Raw genomic sequence first — 19,285 nt, 5'->3', positions numbered from 1 at the left:
TGGTGTTTGGGTGGACTATTCAGTAGATGTCTGTTAGGTCCATTTGATGTATGGTGTTGTTTAATTCAGAGGTCTCTCTGTTAATTCTTTGTCCTGTTGACCTATCTAATGGAGACAATAGGGTACTGAAGTCCCCTACTATCAATGAAATGGGATTAATCTGGGACTTAAAGTCCTGTAGTACTGTTTTTATGAAGTTGGGTGCACCAGAGTTTGGTGAATATATGTTCATGATTGTAATATCTTCTTGATTCATTGTTCTTTTGATGAGAATGAAGTGGTCTGCTTTATCTCTTCTGATTAGTTTTAGTTTGAAGTCTACTTTGTCAGATATTAGAATTGCAATGCCTGATTTTTTTCTTAGTACCATTTGCTTGGAATATTTTTTTCCATCCTTTCACCTTAAGGTAGTGCCTGTCCCTGAAAGTGAGATGGGTTTCTTGCAGACAACAAAAAGATGAGTTTTATTTCTTAATCTATTCAACTAGTCTGTGTCTTTTGACTGGGGAGTTCAGTCCATTGATATTTAAAGTTATTAACAAAAGATGTGTATTGATTCCTGTCATTTTGGTTGTTGTTCACATTCTTGGTGTAGCTGTACATTTCCAGTTCTACCTTCATTAAATTTCTTATTGTTACCACTTGGGTATAGTCATTCCTTTCTTCAGCTCTTTGTATTGCTTCCAGAACTCTCTGAAGGGCTGCTTTTGTGGGCATGAATTCTTTCAGCCTATTTATGTCATGGAAGATTTTTCTTTCCCCTTCAACTATAACAGACATTTTCATTGGGTAAAGTAATCTGGGTTGGCATCTGTGGTCATTTAGAACTGGAAATACTTTGGTCCAGGCTCTTCTGGCTTTCATAGTTTGCACTGAAGTCAGCTGTAATTCTGATGGCTTTCCTTTATATGTGACTTGTTTTACTTTTTCAGCCTTCAGTATTCTCTCTTTGTTCTGTACTTTTAGTGTTTTTACTATGATGTGTCATGGAGAGTTTCTTTTCTGGTCCTGTCTATTTGGTGCTGTATGTGCTTCTTGCATTTCTATGGGCATATCTTTCCTCAATTTGGGGGATTTTTCTTCTATAATCCTGTTGAAGATCTGGTCCATACCATTATCCCGAGATTCGTCTCCTTCCCTTATGCCTATGATGCATAAGTTTTTTATGGTGTCACACAATTCCTGCATATTCCATTCTTGTGTTTTCTTAAATTTTTCATAACCTTTGCTTGAGTGGTCTAATTCTTCCACTTTGTCTTCTAGTCTTGATACTCTGTTTTCCATTTCATTCATTCTATTGGTGAGGCTTTCTCCTGTCATTTCTAATTGGTATACTGAGTGTTTCACTTCCTTCATTTCAGCCTGAGTATTCTTCACTATTTCTGTTTTTCTGAATTCATTCAGACATTTGTCCCTATCTTCTTTCAGTTCTTTGATTTCTTTCTTTGTGTGTTCTTTAAATTCACTGAATTCTTTTATCCTGTTTATAACTATTATTTTGGATTCCATGTTCTTAGTTATCTCTAGGGAGTTCTCATTGTACTCCTCTACAGGACTGTTGGTACTTGGTGGGATATATTATTTGGGTTTTCCATGTTATTATTTTTTTTGCTGTGACTTTAACATGTGGATTTCTTTTGTAGTTTCTGATTCTTGTGTGAGACTCAAGCCTTTCTTTGTTGAGTTTAGGTCTACCTCTTTATTTGTAAACTTTATGTGCTTTTGTGGTTTACTTGTTGGGCATGAAGAGATGGTTGGTCTAGGCTTCAGGTTCTCTCTTTTGATTTTATACTGGAGGGGCCAGATGGCTTTCATCCTGCGGCTCAGGAGTTCCCACAGAGGCCCAAGTCGGATGAGCATCAGATGCTCTCAGGCTTTCTCCTAAGGTCTGGATCCCTCTAGGAAAGATGCTGGCCTCAGGAAATTGGGGGCTGGGCTAGTCTGGGACCAAGGCCTGTCTGGCATGCAAAGGCAAGGTGGGGAGGGAATAGGCCCAAGGGCTCCCAGGGACTAGACCTAGGAACTGAGTTGGTCTTGGTGCAAAGGGTCAGAAGCAGTGGGGAGCCTGGGCCAAGAGGGCAATCCAGAGGTCTGGGGTGCTAAGAGAAGAAATGGGCCTATGCCCACGCTAGGAGGAGAGACAGGTTGGGGGAGCTGGGTGGGTGAATGAGGCTGGGGGAGTCAAGGCACAGTGGGCAAGTGGCCGAACTTACCCAGGAAGGAAGCTGGCCCCAGGAAGCTGGTGACTATACCACCCAGAAATGCAAAGGTGATGTGAGGGAGGGAACAGACCCGAAGGGCTCCCTGGAACTAGACCTAGGAACTGATTTGGTCAGGGTACAAAGGGTTAGGAAGCACTGGGGAGTCTGGGTCAAGAGGGCAGTCCAGAGGTCTGGGGTGCCAAGAGAATAAATGAGCCAGTGTCCATGCTAGGAGGAGAGATGGAGTTGGGGAGCTGGGCGATGAACAAGGCTGGGGGAGTCAAGGCGCAGTGAGCACATGGCCAAACTTACCCAGGAAAGAAGCTGGCCCCAGGAACAAGAGTCTTTTTATATATGCCAATAGCACAGCCAACAAAAGCAAAAATTTTAAAAATGGGATTGCATTAAACTGAAAATTGACTTTACAGAAAACTAAGAAACCATTAAAATGAACAATTAACTCACAGAATGGGAAAAATAATAGCAAAGTATTTATCCACAAGAAATTCATTTCCAGAAAATATAAAAACCTCAACAGCAGAAAAGCAAGTGCTCTGATGAAATCTGGTAAATAGTCTAAATAGACATGTCTCAAACACGCAATAAAACAGCCCATAAAGATATGAACAAACACACACCATCCCTAGTCATCAGAGAAATGCCCATCAAAACTGCAAAGTGGTGTCATTGTACTGCAGTGAGAATGGTTATTATCTAAGATACAAAACAGTGAAGGCTGAACAGTCTCATAAACTGGTGGGGGAATATAAACCAGTCCACCTAATATAATATGACGCTCCTCAGAAAGCTACATGCAGCAGCACTACATGATGGCATTATCCTACTGTTGGCTATATGTATTCAAAAGAAACGAAATCAGTCTTATGCTGAGAAAGCAGCACTTCTGTTTACTGTTGCATTTCTTCAAAAGTCAAGATACATAATCATTGAAGGTGTTCATCAACAGAGGAATAGGCAAAGGAAAGGTGGCATATAGAAACAACTGAATACCCATGAGGATACTGTCACTAGTGACATGGACAGAGTGTAGTATAGCTATTTATTCTGGGTTTGAAATGCCCATAAACATCTTAAAAGCAGAGCAGCTATGGTGACCTGCAGGACACCTTGGCCTTCAATCAAAGCAATGAAATAAAGAGAAATATATAGCAGATGCCTAGGTGTGATGGCGATGTGCCTGTTACATTCTCTCACAAGACTACCATGAACCCCTGAACTGAGATTTTTTTTTAATATTTTCATTAATTCTTTGAGAATTTCATATATGTACACAATATATTTTAATCATATTCATCCCCAGTCCTACCCTTAACTCCTCTAATGCCATGTCCTTTTTTTATTGCTGATAATCATCCACCAAGTCCAATTTGTGCTGCCCATATACTCTTGGGTGTGGGGCCATCCACTGGAGCAAAGTCAACCTCCCGGGGGCCACACTTGCCCCAGCAGCCACCACCTGTCAGTAGCTCTTCATGTGCCCCTTCCCCATCCACGCTGTAATTCTGACTGGCTTGATCTTGTGCAGGTCTTGTACAGACAACCACAGCTACTGTGAGTTCACAAGTGAAGCAGTCAACTGAGATTTCAACAAAGATTCTCTCTGCCCAACTGAATGTGGCATAAACATACAAAAACTAACTAGAGTTGGGATTTGGGATTGCTATAGGGATCTCAAAGTCACCTTTGCTTTCTAAGTAACCCTAATAGACTCAATTATTCATCAAATGGGATGGCTGGAATCTTTTCTTTGGGCTAGTGACTCGCTGCACATCTTGGGTGAATAGATCTTTCATTTCCCAAGGAGGATGCTGAGACACAAATAAAATGTCAGAAACAAAAAGAAAAATCCTGAATGTTCTCATTATATCTACAAGCTAAACTTAACCTCAAATAAAAAAATAAAACAGTAGTTACTAGAAAATATATTTAAACAACAAAGGGAAATAGGCTGGAATGAAGAAGCATCTTTGGATTCTGTCTGATCCACCAGTCCAGCCGTATTCAAAACGGGCATTGGATAAAATCTGGCAAAAACAGCTCAACGTGACCAGTAGCTGATACACTTTCCTCTTGCTTACTCCTTTACCCAGGACCCACTGACTGACCTGGAAGGTTCCAGATTGAAGTGTCTGCTACCCTCCATGGTCCAAATTCGTGCTCCAACATGAGTATCAACTCAGGTTTGGTCATGCAGTAGCCTGTAAATGAGAAATAATGTATAGTTTCTGAGACAGCACAAAGTCAGGTTCACTGGTGGCACACGACCTCTCCATTTGAGGAAATGTGCTATATAGTGGGTGAATTGGAGACTTTTGTTAGTCTTTACTCACTGGAATAGTACTCTTAGATAACCCTCCAAAATGATATTATGAATTTGTAAGTAAATAGAAGAGTACATCAGAGAAAACACAATAAAATTGGGGAGACAATGCATGATATTTAGAATAACTTGAAGAAAGAGAAACCACAAAAAAGAAATAGCCAAAAAGCTGATAGGGGAAGAATGCAGGGGCTGGGAATATGGCTCAGTGGATAAAAGCTATTCCTGTGCAAGCAGAAGACCTAAGTTTGGATCCCCAGTAACCATGGAAAAAGCTGGGTGTGCCCATGAGCACACTAGTGCTGTGGGGGGCAGAGACAGGACATTTGCTTGAGCTTGCTGGCTAGCCAGCTTAGAAAAAAACCCCAAACACTTCCCCTCCCCTGCAAAAAACAGTGAGCCCAAGTTCAGTGAGAGACCCTGTCTCAAGGGCTTAAGGCAGAGATTGATAGAGCAGGGCACCTGGTGTCCTCCTCTGACCTTTGCACGAGTGCAAACACCACACACATAGACACAGACACATGCACACACATGCCATACACACACACACACACACACACACACACACACACACACAGAAATTAATGAAATGAGGGAAAACTAAAACAGGCCTCACAAATAAATTGATCATGCAGAGAAAACATTGAGAAAAAACAGTGGTTGTTTCAACTATTTAGATAAGAGATTAATTTTCAGAAAATGGAAGGCCCTCAAAGACCCCAACAACCTAAATAAATAAATAAATAAATAAATAAACAAAGTGATCTCAGGACACATAGTCTCTCAGTATGTGAAGAAAGTTTTAACCTCCACATTCATTGAGGGAATGCTAGTCAAACCACATTTGGGGTATTGTTGCTCTGTGCTTAGAAAGGTTAGCTAAGATACCAATACTGAAAGGTCTCATACATTGATGTTGGGAATTCAGTACTGAAGCAACAATGAAGCCAGCATGATGCTTTCTCATTAAACTAAATATGGAATGACACAATACCACTACACCATTGTAATACACACACACACACACACACACACACACATACACCCCAAGGAAGTGAATCAGAAGTCTGTACTTCTATATCTATTGCATTATCATAGAGCAATCAACACAGTAAACAACAGAATAACATCAACAGAGTAATAGGTAAAGGCAATGTGACATAAACAACTGGATATTGTTTATTAAATTATCAAAATAAGTGAAAGTTCTGTTCACTTACAGTATGACATGGACAGGAGTAGAAGGTAGCATGTGAAGTTGTGATATGGTTACTTCTTCTGGGGTGGAAATGAGCATCACCATATTAAAGCAGAGCATCTCTGTGACTGGCAGAAGACCTTGGCCCACAGTCATATAACAAAATAAAGAGAAGTAGACAGTGGACTGTGAGGTAACAGGATTGGAGCTGTTCACATTCCCTCACAAGACTGTCATCAACCCCTTCCCTGAGATTACAGGACTCTGCCTGTGGTATAAAGATGTAAAAAACTGGACTTTTCAAGGTACAGCTAAGTAAGATTTACTCGGGCTCTTTGAGTGTGTGTTGTTTGTATGTGTGCATGCATGTGAGCATGATCATGTGTTTGGTGCACATGTATACATATGTGTGAGTAGGTCAGAACCTTCAATGTTCTTCCTTGGCACTTTCCATTTTTTGTTTGAGACAGATTGTCTTCCTGGTCTGGACCAGTAGGCTAGGCAAGATGGTCAGTGAGCCCCAGGGAATCTCCCCATCACTGGGACAGATGCAAGCTACCTGCTGTATAGCAGCTTCCCAGAACTGAAGCACTTCCTCCAGGAGGGAGACTGCTGAGATTCAGAAGGTAAACAAAGGGTCACATGTCTAGGAAAGTGGAACTATAGAAGATGCTCAAGGGCCCATCCTCAGCTTTATAGGGGGAGTAAATGGCTGCTGGGGAAGGAGACATCAGTCCATCTACAGAGAACAGATTTTTTTGGACAGTTGAGCTGCCTGGAATTTGTGCAGGGAGCTCCAGGGATGCAGCTTTCAGAGTCATTACTTGTGTTGAGGCAGGCTGTTTGGTGATACAGATGCTTTTTGAGTTAGACCCTCTCCTGCAAGTAACCCCTCAGCCATGTTGGTAACCCAAATAAAAGCCCATTGGCCCACCGAGTCAGACTTCATTTCTTTGGTCTGTCATGGGTTCCCTTTCAGGGGTGAGGAGATGCGTCTGAGTGTGTGTGTATGTCTCTCTCTCTCTCTCTCTCTCTCTCTCTCTCTCTCTCTGTGTGGTTTTGTGTGTGTGTGTCCAGGAAAAGTCTGTCACAAACACTTGGCACTAGAACAGAGACAAGACAGAATCAAAGACAAGTTGGGGAGGAGGGAGTGCATGGCACTGACTTTGGGGAGCAAGGCATGCAACGGAGGCTGAGCAGTCAGAGGATGGAGCGTCCACAGAGGGAATTCCAGTATAGCCGACCTTTCCAAGCTGTGGTGGTCTGCCTTTTCTGCTAGGCAACAGTTGCATGGTTCTTGCTGTAGACAGTGAGATGTGCAATTAAAGCTGAGTTACAGAAATATTAGTGTCCCTGGTGGTAATGCTCGGGTGGCAGTCCTTGTCTGTGTGGTCACTGTGGTACTGAGTGGCTTGTCTGTTTGATGAGTGGGGTTTGTCACTTGACTATGGAGATGCTCTGATAATGGTTGAAGGTTCAGAGCAACTTTTGCAGTCTTTAAGAGTTTCAGCAAATGGCTTCTGAGATTACCCAGCCATTGCTGTGTAGTAAGAAATACATCCGAGGCCAAGATGGCAGCCCACCAGGAACCTGTCTGTGTAAAGGAATTACAACAAGAAAAGCAGATGTAGCTAGCGGCCTCCATTTCAGCCTCTGATTTGGCAGGTAAATCTGATGAAAGGTAGGAAAAGACCCTGGAGGTGCTGGCTGCCATTTGATACAGTTGGGGAGGTGAAGGAAAGAGGACAAGTTGATCTGTGCTGAAAAGCCCTTTCTGGGATCCAGGACCTTGGGAGAATCAAAGAGAGAGGAAACCATGGTACAAATGTTAGAAGATACCCCTTGGGTCTGACCTTTAATGATGAAGAATGGAAAACCTAAGAGCCAAAGTACAAATAGGGCCTTGACAATGGTCTTGTACAAGAAACTAAGGTAATTAGGGAATACTCTGGGAAAGGGCTTTTTGATACAGGGTCTCCCTGTAGCCCCAGCTGTCCTGGAACTATGTAGACCAGGATGGCCTTGAACTCACAGAGATCCGCCTGCCTCTGCCTCCCGAGTGCTGGGATTAAAGGCATGCGCCACCACGCCTACCTAGGAAAGACTTTTTAAAAAATATTTTAAAAATATTTTTTGTTTATTTTTAGTGTATGAGTGTTTTGCCTGTATGTAAGTTTACCATGTGTGTGCCTGGTGCCTGGAGAAGCCAGAAGACAGCATAAAATTCCCTGGAACTAGAGTTACAAATGGTTGTTAGCTCCCACATGGGTGCTGGGAACTGAACTCTGGTCCTTTGGAAGTCCATCCAGTGCTCTTAACCACTAATCAATCTCTCTAGCACCCTAGGACAGACTTTTAAAGAGGCAATGAAAGAGCTTGTCAAAGCCTGGCTTGTGAGGCTGTAGGACATGGGAGCAGATAGGATCAATCTGACTGCAGCAGAGATAGAAAAAATGAACAATATAATTACCTATTCCTCATTAAGACAAAAGCTGCACAATCTGAGATAATATGAGGGAAATCCGTCCCTGACTGACTGGCTCATACACGCCATTAGGGACACTTGGTTATCACTGTCTGAAGTTCCCATGAATATCAGGGAATGGAAGACAACAGAGGAAGTTCAGGCATTACTGGGGGAATTGAGAATAGGAGAAGCTGTGGTCGGTCCCCAGGTAAGGAGGCCAAACAGAACTATGCTCATGAGACCATTTAAAAAGTTGATTCAAGGCTGGGCGTGGTGGTGCACACCTTTAATCCCAGCACTCGGGAGGCAGAGGCAGGCGAATCTCTGTGAGTTCAAGGCCAGCCTGGTCTACATAGTGAGTTCCAGGACAGCTGGGGCTACAGGGAGACCCTGTCTCAAAAAGACAAAAAAAAAAAAAAGTTGATTCAGCAGGAAATTCCAGACTGGCATGGGGTTCTAATGACCTAGTTGGGTCCTATGGTGGGACTTGATCTTTTTGGCAGAGTGGAATCATTTAGACCAGTATATGAATGGAGTTTGTAAAGTGCTAAAGTTCTGGGGGGGTGGGGGGGGAGACAGACAATGCATCCTGAATTCTGAGTTATTTGAAGGCAACTGTGGCAAGATCTGTAGTGACCTGGAGATCTTAGGGAAAACTTATGAAAAGCCAACTTTTGCGTTTTTTAGAAGACTTTAAAGCTTGACCAGTTCACCAAAGTGTTAAAAAGAGTACAGGAAGGAGATGCCTTGGGGTGGGTGCCACCCTACTCTGATGGGGTGGACAATGTTGTGAACAAGTTGGGGCCATACATGGGACCAGAGGCCTCATGTTAAATTGTGGATTTGTTGGTCCTCTAAATATGCAAAATATTTTAGTTTTTGATGGATACTGTCGTTGAGTGTACTAGCTGAGTGTAGTTGAGTATTCATGGCAACCCCACCCCTACCCCAAAGCTCAGAGGCAATGGCCAGCAGTGAATGTATCAATATGAGGATTGAAAAAAAAAAGAAGGTGTAGGTAAAAAAGACCAAGCTTGTCATAGGGGTAAGAAATAATCCTCCCAGAGTAAACTGCACAAATTTGTCTCCTGCAAAATTATTCTGGGGGTGGAAATTGTTCACAGAGCCTGAGGCTCTCACAGACACCAGGCATGGCTGTGAGGGACAATGGGAGTGGCCATAGTTGTGATTCAGGCCAAGAGTCTACTAGACCCTGGGAGGGGTACAGCCAAGCCAGGCAAGCAGGCTCAGCCAGGCAGAGGGGTGCAGCTAGACAGGCCCAGAGCAACTGGTCAGACAGGTGCAGTCATTCCTGTTACTTCTGGCTGTGGGTTAAACCTGCTAAGCCAGCCCACCAAGACAAGAGGGAATGCATGGAGGCCACAAGCTGGTGGCTCCAGGATGAGGATGTCAAACAAAAGATACAAATGATGACATTTTTGTACTGTATTAAATCTTGCTAATGCATTTTTTTTTTTAGTATTCCTTTTGGTGCTGGATCCCAAGACAAATTTGCATTCTCTTGAACTGTCAAGATTGGACCTTCAGATTATGCTTCCAAGGTTACCTCAGTCCCACTATTTGTCACAGCATGGTGACTCAGAACTTTGTTATGTGTAAACAGGTTTCATTATATAGCTGACATAATGCTAACTTCTGAGTGTTTTACAGAATTAGAAAAGTATCTAAAAGACATGCAGGTGCTACTAAAGGAGGGAGATGGGAGATCAGCCCATACAAGGCACAAAGGCCAGGCACAGCTGTAAAATTCCTGGAGTATTATGGTCCAGCAAGAGATGTATGATGCCTGACAAAGTTGTTAAGCAAAATCTTACAACAACATGTGCCTGCTACTGTGAAAGAGCTTCAGGTACTCTTGGGGCTCCTGGGGTACTGGAAGACTTTCATACCCCACCTTGCCCCAAGATTCCTGTCCTCTGTGTTAGCTGAAAAAGAAAGGTGCCATTTAGGATTGGGTTAGAAAGGCCCAAGAAGCTTGCTCAAGTAAGCAAGCTAAGATCTTTGTAGTGGGATAAACACTGTGTGCCGCATTACCCCAGTGCCCCTTCCTGCTCAAAGTCACCAGAAACTCAGGTTATTATAGCCAGGGACAAAAACGACCCGAGTAAATAGTTCCAACAGGGTTTTGGTCTCAGTCATAGAAAGAAGCAGAGGCTTGGGACACAGTGCTAGAACAATCACTGGCTGTATTTAAAGCATTACAGCAGGTAAAATCCATTCATCTCTGGCCCGACCTCCATAACCTTAGAAACAGGTTACCTAAGGAAGGGCTGAACTGAAGGCCTTCTGACCAAGCCCCTTTCTGGGGTGGCACAGAATCAAACTCTACAAAGGTGCCATGTATATTTACAGCAACATGGTATAGTGTCTTCAAGCCCCATCACCACTGCCATGCAGGCTGTCCTGGGACCAGTGTCCTTTAAAACCATTGAGCCCCTTCCAATAACTGAACCAATAGCTAACAAGGTAGAAGGGCCAGCCATCCATGTCCACCAATCCCTGGTACACAGATGGTACAAGAAGACGCACCACACAGGAATGGGAAGCTATAACAACACAAATGCACAGGTACCACATGGCTGGAGACATGAGAAGGAAGAAGTGGAGACATGAGAAGGAAGAAGTAGCCAGTGAGCGGAGTTAAGAGCAGTATGGACAGTAGAAACTCATGAGACTTGGTCTGTGATAATCTATACTGACAGTTGGGCTGTAATTCAGAGAATTCGCTTTATGGATGGCCCAGTGGGAAAGGACTGGCAGGTGATGGGTTGGCAGACATACAACAGACTCTGGAGAAAAACACATAACAGAGCTCTACAGGAATCAGAACCACTGACAAATTTCCATGTGGCTGCTCACAGTCCATCAAGTCTTCTCAGAAATCAGGGAGCAGATGCCCTTACTAAAGCATGGGCTATCTGCCTTCAGATGCCATTAGAGGCTGCTCATTGGGTTCAAGTGGAGCCTGGTCACAGGGGAGCTGTGATTTGAAAGAGAAATGTTCTCACAGGCTCATGCATTTGAATACTTTGTCCCCAGCTGGTGCACTGTTTGGTGAAGTTTAGGAGGAAATATGTCCCTGGGGGTAGGCTTTGAGAGTTCACAGCCTGGTCCCACTTCCAATTTCTCCCTCTCTGTTTCCTGAGTGGGAGATGTAACCCCTCAGCTTCCTGCTCTGGCCTCCTCATGCCGCCATGTCTCTCCTTCCATTATGGACCCTCCCTTTGGAACTGTAAGCCCAATAAATTCTTCCTTCTATATGTTGCCTTGTCATTGTTTTTTATCACAGCAACAGAAAACCAAACTACAACAGGAACCTATACAGGATGGAAAATAACTGAAGACTCTACATTCCTGTAAATGATTCTGACAGCCTATTACAGTGTGGAAAGGTCCAGGTGGGAGGAAAAGAGGGAGGGTTACACTGGGGTAGATTTGCAAGGAGTGAGTAACTCAGTGTTCTACAGTCCAGAAGTAATATGGTTGCAACAATTAACTATTTCAAAATAGCTATCACAGGGATTTGAAAGTTTCTCAGTATGAACAAGTAATATATGCCTGAGCTGACAGATTTACCATCATGATCATTACATAGTATGTAAGTGTATTGCAATGCCACACTGCTCTCCACAAATGTGCGCCACTACCATGCATCAACTAAAATTTATAATAGAAAATGAAGGTTAAAATTAGAAGTAGTTCCTACACTTACCAATCAAGAAGAAAGCAAATGCTACTGAGAGTCAGAGGGAGGCAGACTCACCCAGGAACACCAGGCTGCTGTAGTTCTCCAGCATCACATCCCTGTAGAGTGTCTTCTGAGCAGCATCCAGGTCCTGCCACTCATCCCAGGTGAAGTACACAGCTACATCGTCAAATGACACCAACTCCTGTAACGACACATTTATTTTCAAGTCAAGTCCTCAGCCTTGGGAACAGAAATTGGGTTTAGTCTTCCACATGTATGCATGTCTAACCAGTGCCTTACAGACGGTGCAATTTGATTTATATTGTTTATTATGGGAGAGAGCAAAATAAACACAAATATTACACCTCTAACATGATTGAAGAGTTTCTCAGGGAATTAGAATAGAAACAAATCCGTGGAATACATATGTATGTAAGATTTGTGCTAAGAGCAAGAGAAAGGTATATATAATTCAACCATATAAAAGTAATGTTAAATCTCTAAAGAATAAACAACCCAATGAAAAGGCAGATGCTGGGGCTGGTGGTAAAGCACAGTGGTAGAGCTTGTCCAGAGGGGGCAAGGGAAGGGTTCAATTCCAGCAACTACAGAATACATCCCAGTCTTAAACTGAGGGTTTCATGGGGTCTCATAACTGAATGTGAGAATCAGGAAATATTGGGCAATAGTAACACCCAATGACCACACATTAATTCAAACTCAAATATGCAGCACATCCAGGTGTTTCTGGTGCGCTCACTTGTGCTGTGTCAGGGAACATCACTGCAGCCTTTGTTCTGCTCACACAAAATACACACTTTCTACTGCTCACACCGTTGAACCATACCACTCCTCTAAGCATTGCCAGAAACACCTTGGCTTTGCTTTGAGACTAACTGTTATGTTACAAATTATAGTGTTTTTCACTCTATGTAATTTTCTGTACTAATAGGAACATGTGGATGCCACAATGTGGTGGTGCCTGACTCAAGAAAGACTAAACTCCTGGAGTCATTTAACCTGAGTGAGCTGGATCTGTTCTCAGAACTGTTCCTTTCTGATTTCTATTGGAACTGTTCCTCCAAACAAAGCACTTTCTCATATTTAACCAAACAGTACATCCAGCATGATATGGAAAAGAAATGAGGAACTTTGTCCTACATATTAAAGTTTCTTCCACTCTGTTACAGCAAAGAATACAGGCCCTCACCTCCTCCTCCCTGACCCTGTTATTCCTGCCTGAGGAGTACCAGCCTCTCCAAGTCTTAAAGAATCTTTAAGTAGTTTGCCTTGTCTGACCCCTACTGACCCAAGACAGCATACAAAACCACAAACTAATGTTATCAACCTTGTTTTGCAACATTTACTGTGGGCAATTCTTTGCTTTCAACCTACCACAGTCTCTGCTTTTAGCAATGGTATTATAGCACACACAGAGACACAGAGACACAGAGACACAAAGACACAAAGACACAGAGGGACACACACACACACACACACACACACACACACACACACACACACACACACACACACACACACACATTATTCTGCACCAGGGGGAGGGAAGGGTCATGGGGGAAAAATAAGGAACATAGTTAAAGGTGTTTAGTTTAACTTGTAAAAGCTGATTTCTGAAGAGCCAAGGCCTAGTAAGAGTGTTTCCACTGTGTTCTGAAAGGCTGCCTACACTGAAATAAGCTGGCTACACTGTAGGAAGGCAGACTAAATGATCTTGTTAAATAACCTCAAAACATAAGGTGACCTTTGGTTACAAGGTTAGGTAAGATAGGATACATTCCCAGAAAAGTCATTCCCACAGAAACATAATGGTTTAATTATGTTATACAAAGACTTTTACTATTTTCTTGCCATCATTTCTTAGCACTTAAATACCAAATTAGTATATGTTTGCGTTGTATTGTTAGACAAACAGCATATCAATCTTATTAGCATGCAAATTTGTTTTTATCCTTAATAAATGGTAATGTGTTTATCAAAGAATTGTTTTAAGGTAAATTATGACTTATTATCAGCCAATGTTTCATTTCCATACCTATTTTATGTGCCCTTATACCTGGATTTACATAAAACTTCACAGAAGAAAATATATTACTAGTGGAAAATATTTCAGAAGCCCCGGAATAGGGGACTCCTGACTTACCTTCTATCTACAGACAATAAGCTTAATAAACATGTCCACAGATCTCAAGTTCTACTGAAAAGCATAAATGAGTTGTCAGATTCTACATACTGTGCAACTGAGAAAACAGCTACCTCTAGTAAGCTGTGAAGGCTCAGGCACACTTAGTCAGGACAGAACTTTGGACAGTTTGCTATAAATGCAGATTCCAAATACCCACCTATACTCTGAGGGTAGAAATGTAGGTATCTTTCATGTGGCATGTTGACATGTCATTCCATGTGCATAAATCTAGAGTCTGCCTAGAACACAGAATAAACTCTGGGTTTTATATGCTAATGCAAATATTTCCACTGCCCTCATCCTCTGAGGTGAGAGAAGTGGTTAACACTGAAAGTTCCCATTTCTTCTTGGAAGGAGTTTACATACACACACACACACACACACACACACACACAGAAAGAGAGAGAGAGGAATTAGTTCAGCCATTTTAGAATGTAATATGCTAGTTCTGCAAGCTGTCCAATAAAACTCAACATGAAATTATCAAATCCAACAATCTCCATTATTGCCATGTATCCAAGGAAAAGAAATCTGAATGTCAAAGAAATAGCTGCCACCCAAGTTCACTGTAGATCAGTCACAATCTAGATACAGAAACCAATGAAGCACTGTCAGACCAGGGTAGGACAAGACAATCCTCCAAGCTACAGATCACACAGCTAGCTAGCTGTTCTGAGAGGCTCTCCACCCTGCTACAGACAGCTCTCTAGGAGAGGACCAAGTGGGCTGACATTAGTAGGTACTCTAAGAGGACAAAGGTATGGCTGCTGTGGGTTGCTGGTAGAGATACCAGGCGGCTCTGACACCTGAGGCTAGAAAGACTAGAGATGGGGATGACAACATGCAGCTCTGTGACATTTGCAAGGGAAAGCTCAATCCAAAGACATTCTGGTAAATATGCCTATGGGAGACAGAAAAAGGAATAAAGACTTACATGGGGTTAAATGAACTTTCTTGGCTTTCCTCATCTGTGATATGTTTATAAATAGAATATGAAAATTCTTCAAAAATTCTTTACTTCAGTAGTCAAAGAAAAGAGACAAAATATCATCTGTTTGAAATACATCAGGAGCGGGGCTGACAAGATGGCTCAGCGGGTAAAGGTGCTTGCCATCAAGCCTGACGACCTACGTTTGATACACAGCATCCACATAGCAGAAGTCAGCTAACTCTCAAAAGCTGTCCTCTGACTTCCACATACCACCAGTGGCATACATGACCCCCCACACACACATAAGATAAATAAATAAAGGTTAAAAATAAATAAAGACATATACCATGTGTACTGTGGAAAAACGATGTTGGTAACATAAGCCAGGGGGGTAGAACTTTAGGGATTTGCTGCTAGTCCTGGGAGAAGCAAAAGCTTCTGGTCAGGGTTGTGGATTCTAGACTATGTTCCCCACACATTTGTAAAGCTCAGGGGAAGATAAGAGACCAGGGGAGAAGTGAGGTGGGAGGGAAAGATGGAAAGAACTGCCTCAGGCTGGAATCTAGCTGGGAGTCACAAACTTCAACTGAGAAAAGCAGAGTTAAGACTTATTTTCCTAAAGATATCTCAAACAACAATGTTTAAAAATCTATGCTTACTTTGAGTAGGACACTTAGAGCATTGGATGTAACCACATTAGCATTCCTTACAATTTCATTCACAAAAGGAACATTTATTTCATTTAATTATTTGTGTGTGTGTGTGTGTGTGTGTGTGTGTATGCACACGTTGTGCTATGGTGCATGTGGAGGTCAAAGGACACCTTGCAGGAGCAGATTCTCTCCTTCCACCATGTGGGTCTCAGGGATGGAACTCGGGTCCCCAGACTTGGTGTCAAGTGCCTTTACCCACTTAGCCATGTCCCCAGTCTCTAAATTATTTAAGGGTGTTTCAAGTGTCCTGTCCCCCGACCACAAATGCCAAATGTGTTTAAAAGATTTTACAAGGCTTATTGAGTAGAACTTCATGATTCTGGAGAGTTGGAATGTTGCAAATGCAGGGCCAGAATGATCTTGGGTTATCATTAGTTCCCTTAAAAGCCATTCAGCAGTCTCCTTCTGTATATGGCTTAACATCAACTATCAGGTAAAATTTGGGGCTGAACAACTAGTTTCCAGCAATCCAGGAGCTAAGATTGTCATCAGACAACCCTGAGACCTATGGCAGGGTTGTCCCTGCTGTGCTGTAACTTGTCTAAGCTGCTTTTCTTTTGTTCGGCAACTATAAAAGCTCATGAAATCACATCCAGGTTGGAACATATCATTTAGGGCATCCTAAATGCATGTTCTCAAGTAGTGTGACTCATTTTGTCTCAGAATAGTCTTTTAACTCCTTTTGAGGTCAGATCAGTGTTTTCTGTGGATAAGAGAAATAAGTAAATGAATTCATATTTTTTAACCTTAATTTTTTAAGTTTACTTAACCCTTAAACTTTGCCTGATCCTTAAACCTTGATGCAAATGACATCCTTTTGGGAACACTGAGAAATCCATAAAGTCATACAGATAGGCACTGTGAAGACTACACCTTTGGGTGTCTTACTGTCTCTAAATGTACGGGGTTAATTTAAATCTATCACTACTTAACAAATTAACTGTACTTCTTTCTGACTTCTCCTGAAATTCTTTTGTACAGGTGTGTAAGGCTTTACCAGGGCGGTTAAGGGGCACTCCTCCAGCTGCTGGCAGCAGCGCTTGGCTGAGACTCTCCGAGCCCAAGACACATGGCATGCAGACCCCCGGACCCCGGCTACCCCCAGGACCCACACCGAGTCGGGATCCTCCCAGATCTTCCTCCCTGTCATCCCCCGGCCATCGGCGGGGCCGGGACTACAGGACAGAGCTGCTGCAGAAAGGACGGCGGCCAAGTCTGATACAGCGGCTAGACAGGACGCCCAGTGCCCGAGCTGGCCCAGCTCCACCCACAGCCGGCGGTGGGGCGAGAGCTCAGCGGCCCCATGCGGGGGCTCAGGCCTTGGGGCTCTGCAGGGATGATGGGGAGCGCGGCAGCCACCTCCGGTGCACAGCTTCCCTCCCCTGCTCAGGCCGCACCCTCACCATTTCCGGGTTTCCCGGCATCCTGCGTCCTCCTGGGAATCTTTCCGCTGCAGCACAGCACAGGGTGACGGAGGCCGCAGCAGTCTCCAGGACCTCCCGAGCAGGAACCCACAAGGTGACAGATCCCAAGATGGCCGGTGACAGACAAAGGCACCAGCGACGCTGGTGAAAGCCCGCCCCCTACATTCTGTCTCTGTGCTCGATTGGGCAATCCTCAGTCTGGTGCATCCGATTGGTCAAGAATTCAAGTCCTACCTACCTAAAGCTATGAGTGACAGGAGATGGCACCAATTCATGGGTGAGTTAAAAAAAAAGAAAATAACAACAAAAAGAAATCCACTGGGACAAGTTCTTGCCTGCAGGTGTTGTAAGGCAGGGTTTCCTGCGGGAAAACACAGCCCCACAGCCCGGTAGAGCTGAAGGTCATATCCATATGAGTTTAATAGAAGTAAATGAATCTCATTCTCAAGTGGAAATCACACTGTGACAAGTTTTAACCTGTGTGTTTTCCCAACTCTACTCTTTTTTGAACTGGCAGGCTGAGCTTTAAAAATAGGAAGCAGTCCTCTAAGATAGTCATGCCAGACACAAATAAAATGTGAGGCGAACCTGTACAATTTTTAAGTTAAAATTTTAGGTTAGTGTGTAATGTGTTCATTGTGATGTCTTCACACACATGCTTTGTTCTCAATCATTCCCTTGCCCCGCTGCCCCACTGCCCAAACCTTGTCCCTCCCTGGCTGTTCTCTGCTTCTCCCGTCTTCTCATGCTAGCTTTCATGTCATATGCATCCAAGAAGTATACCTTTAAATTTCTTAATATAAAGAAACAGGTGAAACTGATTGCAGCAACAACCATATCAAAGACCAATGACATTTTTTCATTTCTCATTATAGGAGAAATTTGAAAACATGTATAATGGACCCCACACACATGAAAATTCTGTTCCTTTTGGTTTGTGGGCTGTTTATGATTTCTAACACCAACAAAATCAAATTACTGTGCTTGAAAAATCTTACCACAGAAGTGATACTGATACAGATGCACTGTACCTGAGAATGCACTTTGTCTTACAGTAACATAGCCAAACAAGGAAGCATATCTTGAATTTTATTTTAAGCCAGGCAAAGCAGTTTTCTGGCACCTGAAACTGAGATGCGATAGTGGGCAAAGCTACATTGCACACACACGTGTCAAGTACAGCTAATGATGACTTGAAGTTTAGTCCCCAAAGCTGGGGTGCCTTCCAGTCCTCACCATGACACAGTTTTCCTCAATTACCCACCTGTCCCATGAACTACCTAGGCTAGTGCAACAGTGAGGACATTAATCTGTAGCCCTTCCAAAAGGCAATCTGTCAGCATCTGGCAGATTGTGAACAAGGACTTATTAAGTTACCCACCTGGCCTCTAATCTATGTCTCTTCTGCCTCAGTCTCCCAAGTGGCTAGGATTGCAATTACAAGACACTACTCAGCTAGATAATAAACCTGGTGGTATTAAGGAACTTGTGCTAGCATAATACAGTGAATAGTTGGAAACGCTTTCCTGAATTGTATTAAGGAAAGCTGGATTAGATAACAATTCATGTTTACAAATTATCCCTTATGATCCCATGTTATAATTCACCAGTAGTGTGTGTCTAGATTAGATACAATAAGGAAAAAGCGAAGAAAGGTGATAGTCAGGTTTTATAGTCATCACATGCAGAGCAGGACTTCAAGGACACATGCTTCCTGAGGTTTTCCTGATACTTTGCCTTGCCATTCAAGGCATTCAGTGGTCATGTGATGTATAACAACATTTTGGTCTGTAACAATCCGCATATACAACAGTGGAAGGTTATTGTGAACCTGAAAATTTCCTAGTTTTCAGTAATGTCACATGCATTCTAATTCATAGTATAAATTATTTGTTGAAAACAAAGCCATTTTCATAAAAACATAACACATGTTATTGAGTATGGTACATAATATTTGATAGATACTGATAAATGTCTAAACTACGTCTGGTGGCATGTGCCTATAATCCCAGGATTCAAAAGGGTGGGGCAGGAAGGCCATGAGTTTGAGACCAGCCTGGCCTGCATAATGAGACCCTGGCTCAATGCAAGTAAA

At 42.9% G+C, this 19,285-nt stretch overlaps 1 protein-coding gene across 4 annotated transcripts in view; it reads right to left on the bottom strand.

The window, feature by feature from the left end:
• Positions 1–17,378, bottom strand: part of LOC103731935 (zinc finger protein 883) — a 34,797-nt gene extending 17,419 nt beyond the window's left edge. The window contains exons 1-3 of one of the 4 annotated variants that reach the window (XM_029562214.1): positions 17,170–17,378; positions 11,992–12,118; positions 4,328–4,420 (exon numbers count right to left, since the gene is read on the bottom strand). In XM_029562214.1, coding sequence (XP_029418074.1) covers positions 4,328–4,420; positions 11,992–12,118; positions 17,170–17,190 — 241 coding nt within the window. In that variant the 5' untranslated portion in view covers positions 17,191–17,378. The remainder of the gene's footprint in view (positions 1–4,327; positions 4,421–11,991; positions 12,119–17,169) is intronic. The other 3 variants (XM_008830434.3, XM_029562213.1, XM_008830433.3) reach the window with 3 other exon arrangements.
• Between the last annotated feature and the right edge of the window lie 1,907 nt (positions 17,379–19,285).

Source organism: Nannospalax galili, unplaced genomic scaffold (assembly GCF_000622305.1).
Source record: "Nannospalax galili isolate Female #2095 unplaced genomic scaffold, S.galili_v1.0 scaffold1275, whole genome shotgun sequence".
NCBI classification, from domain to species: domain Eukaryota; kingdom Metazoa; phylum Chordata; class Mammalia; order Rodentia; family Spalacidae; genus Nannospalax; species Nannospalax galili.
The sequence above is the reverse complement of the archived record's forward strand: the minus strand, read 5'-3'. Positions and strand labels throughout refer to the sequence as shown.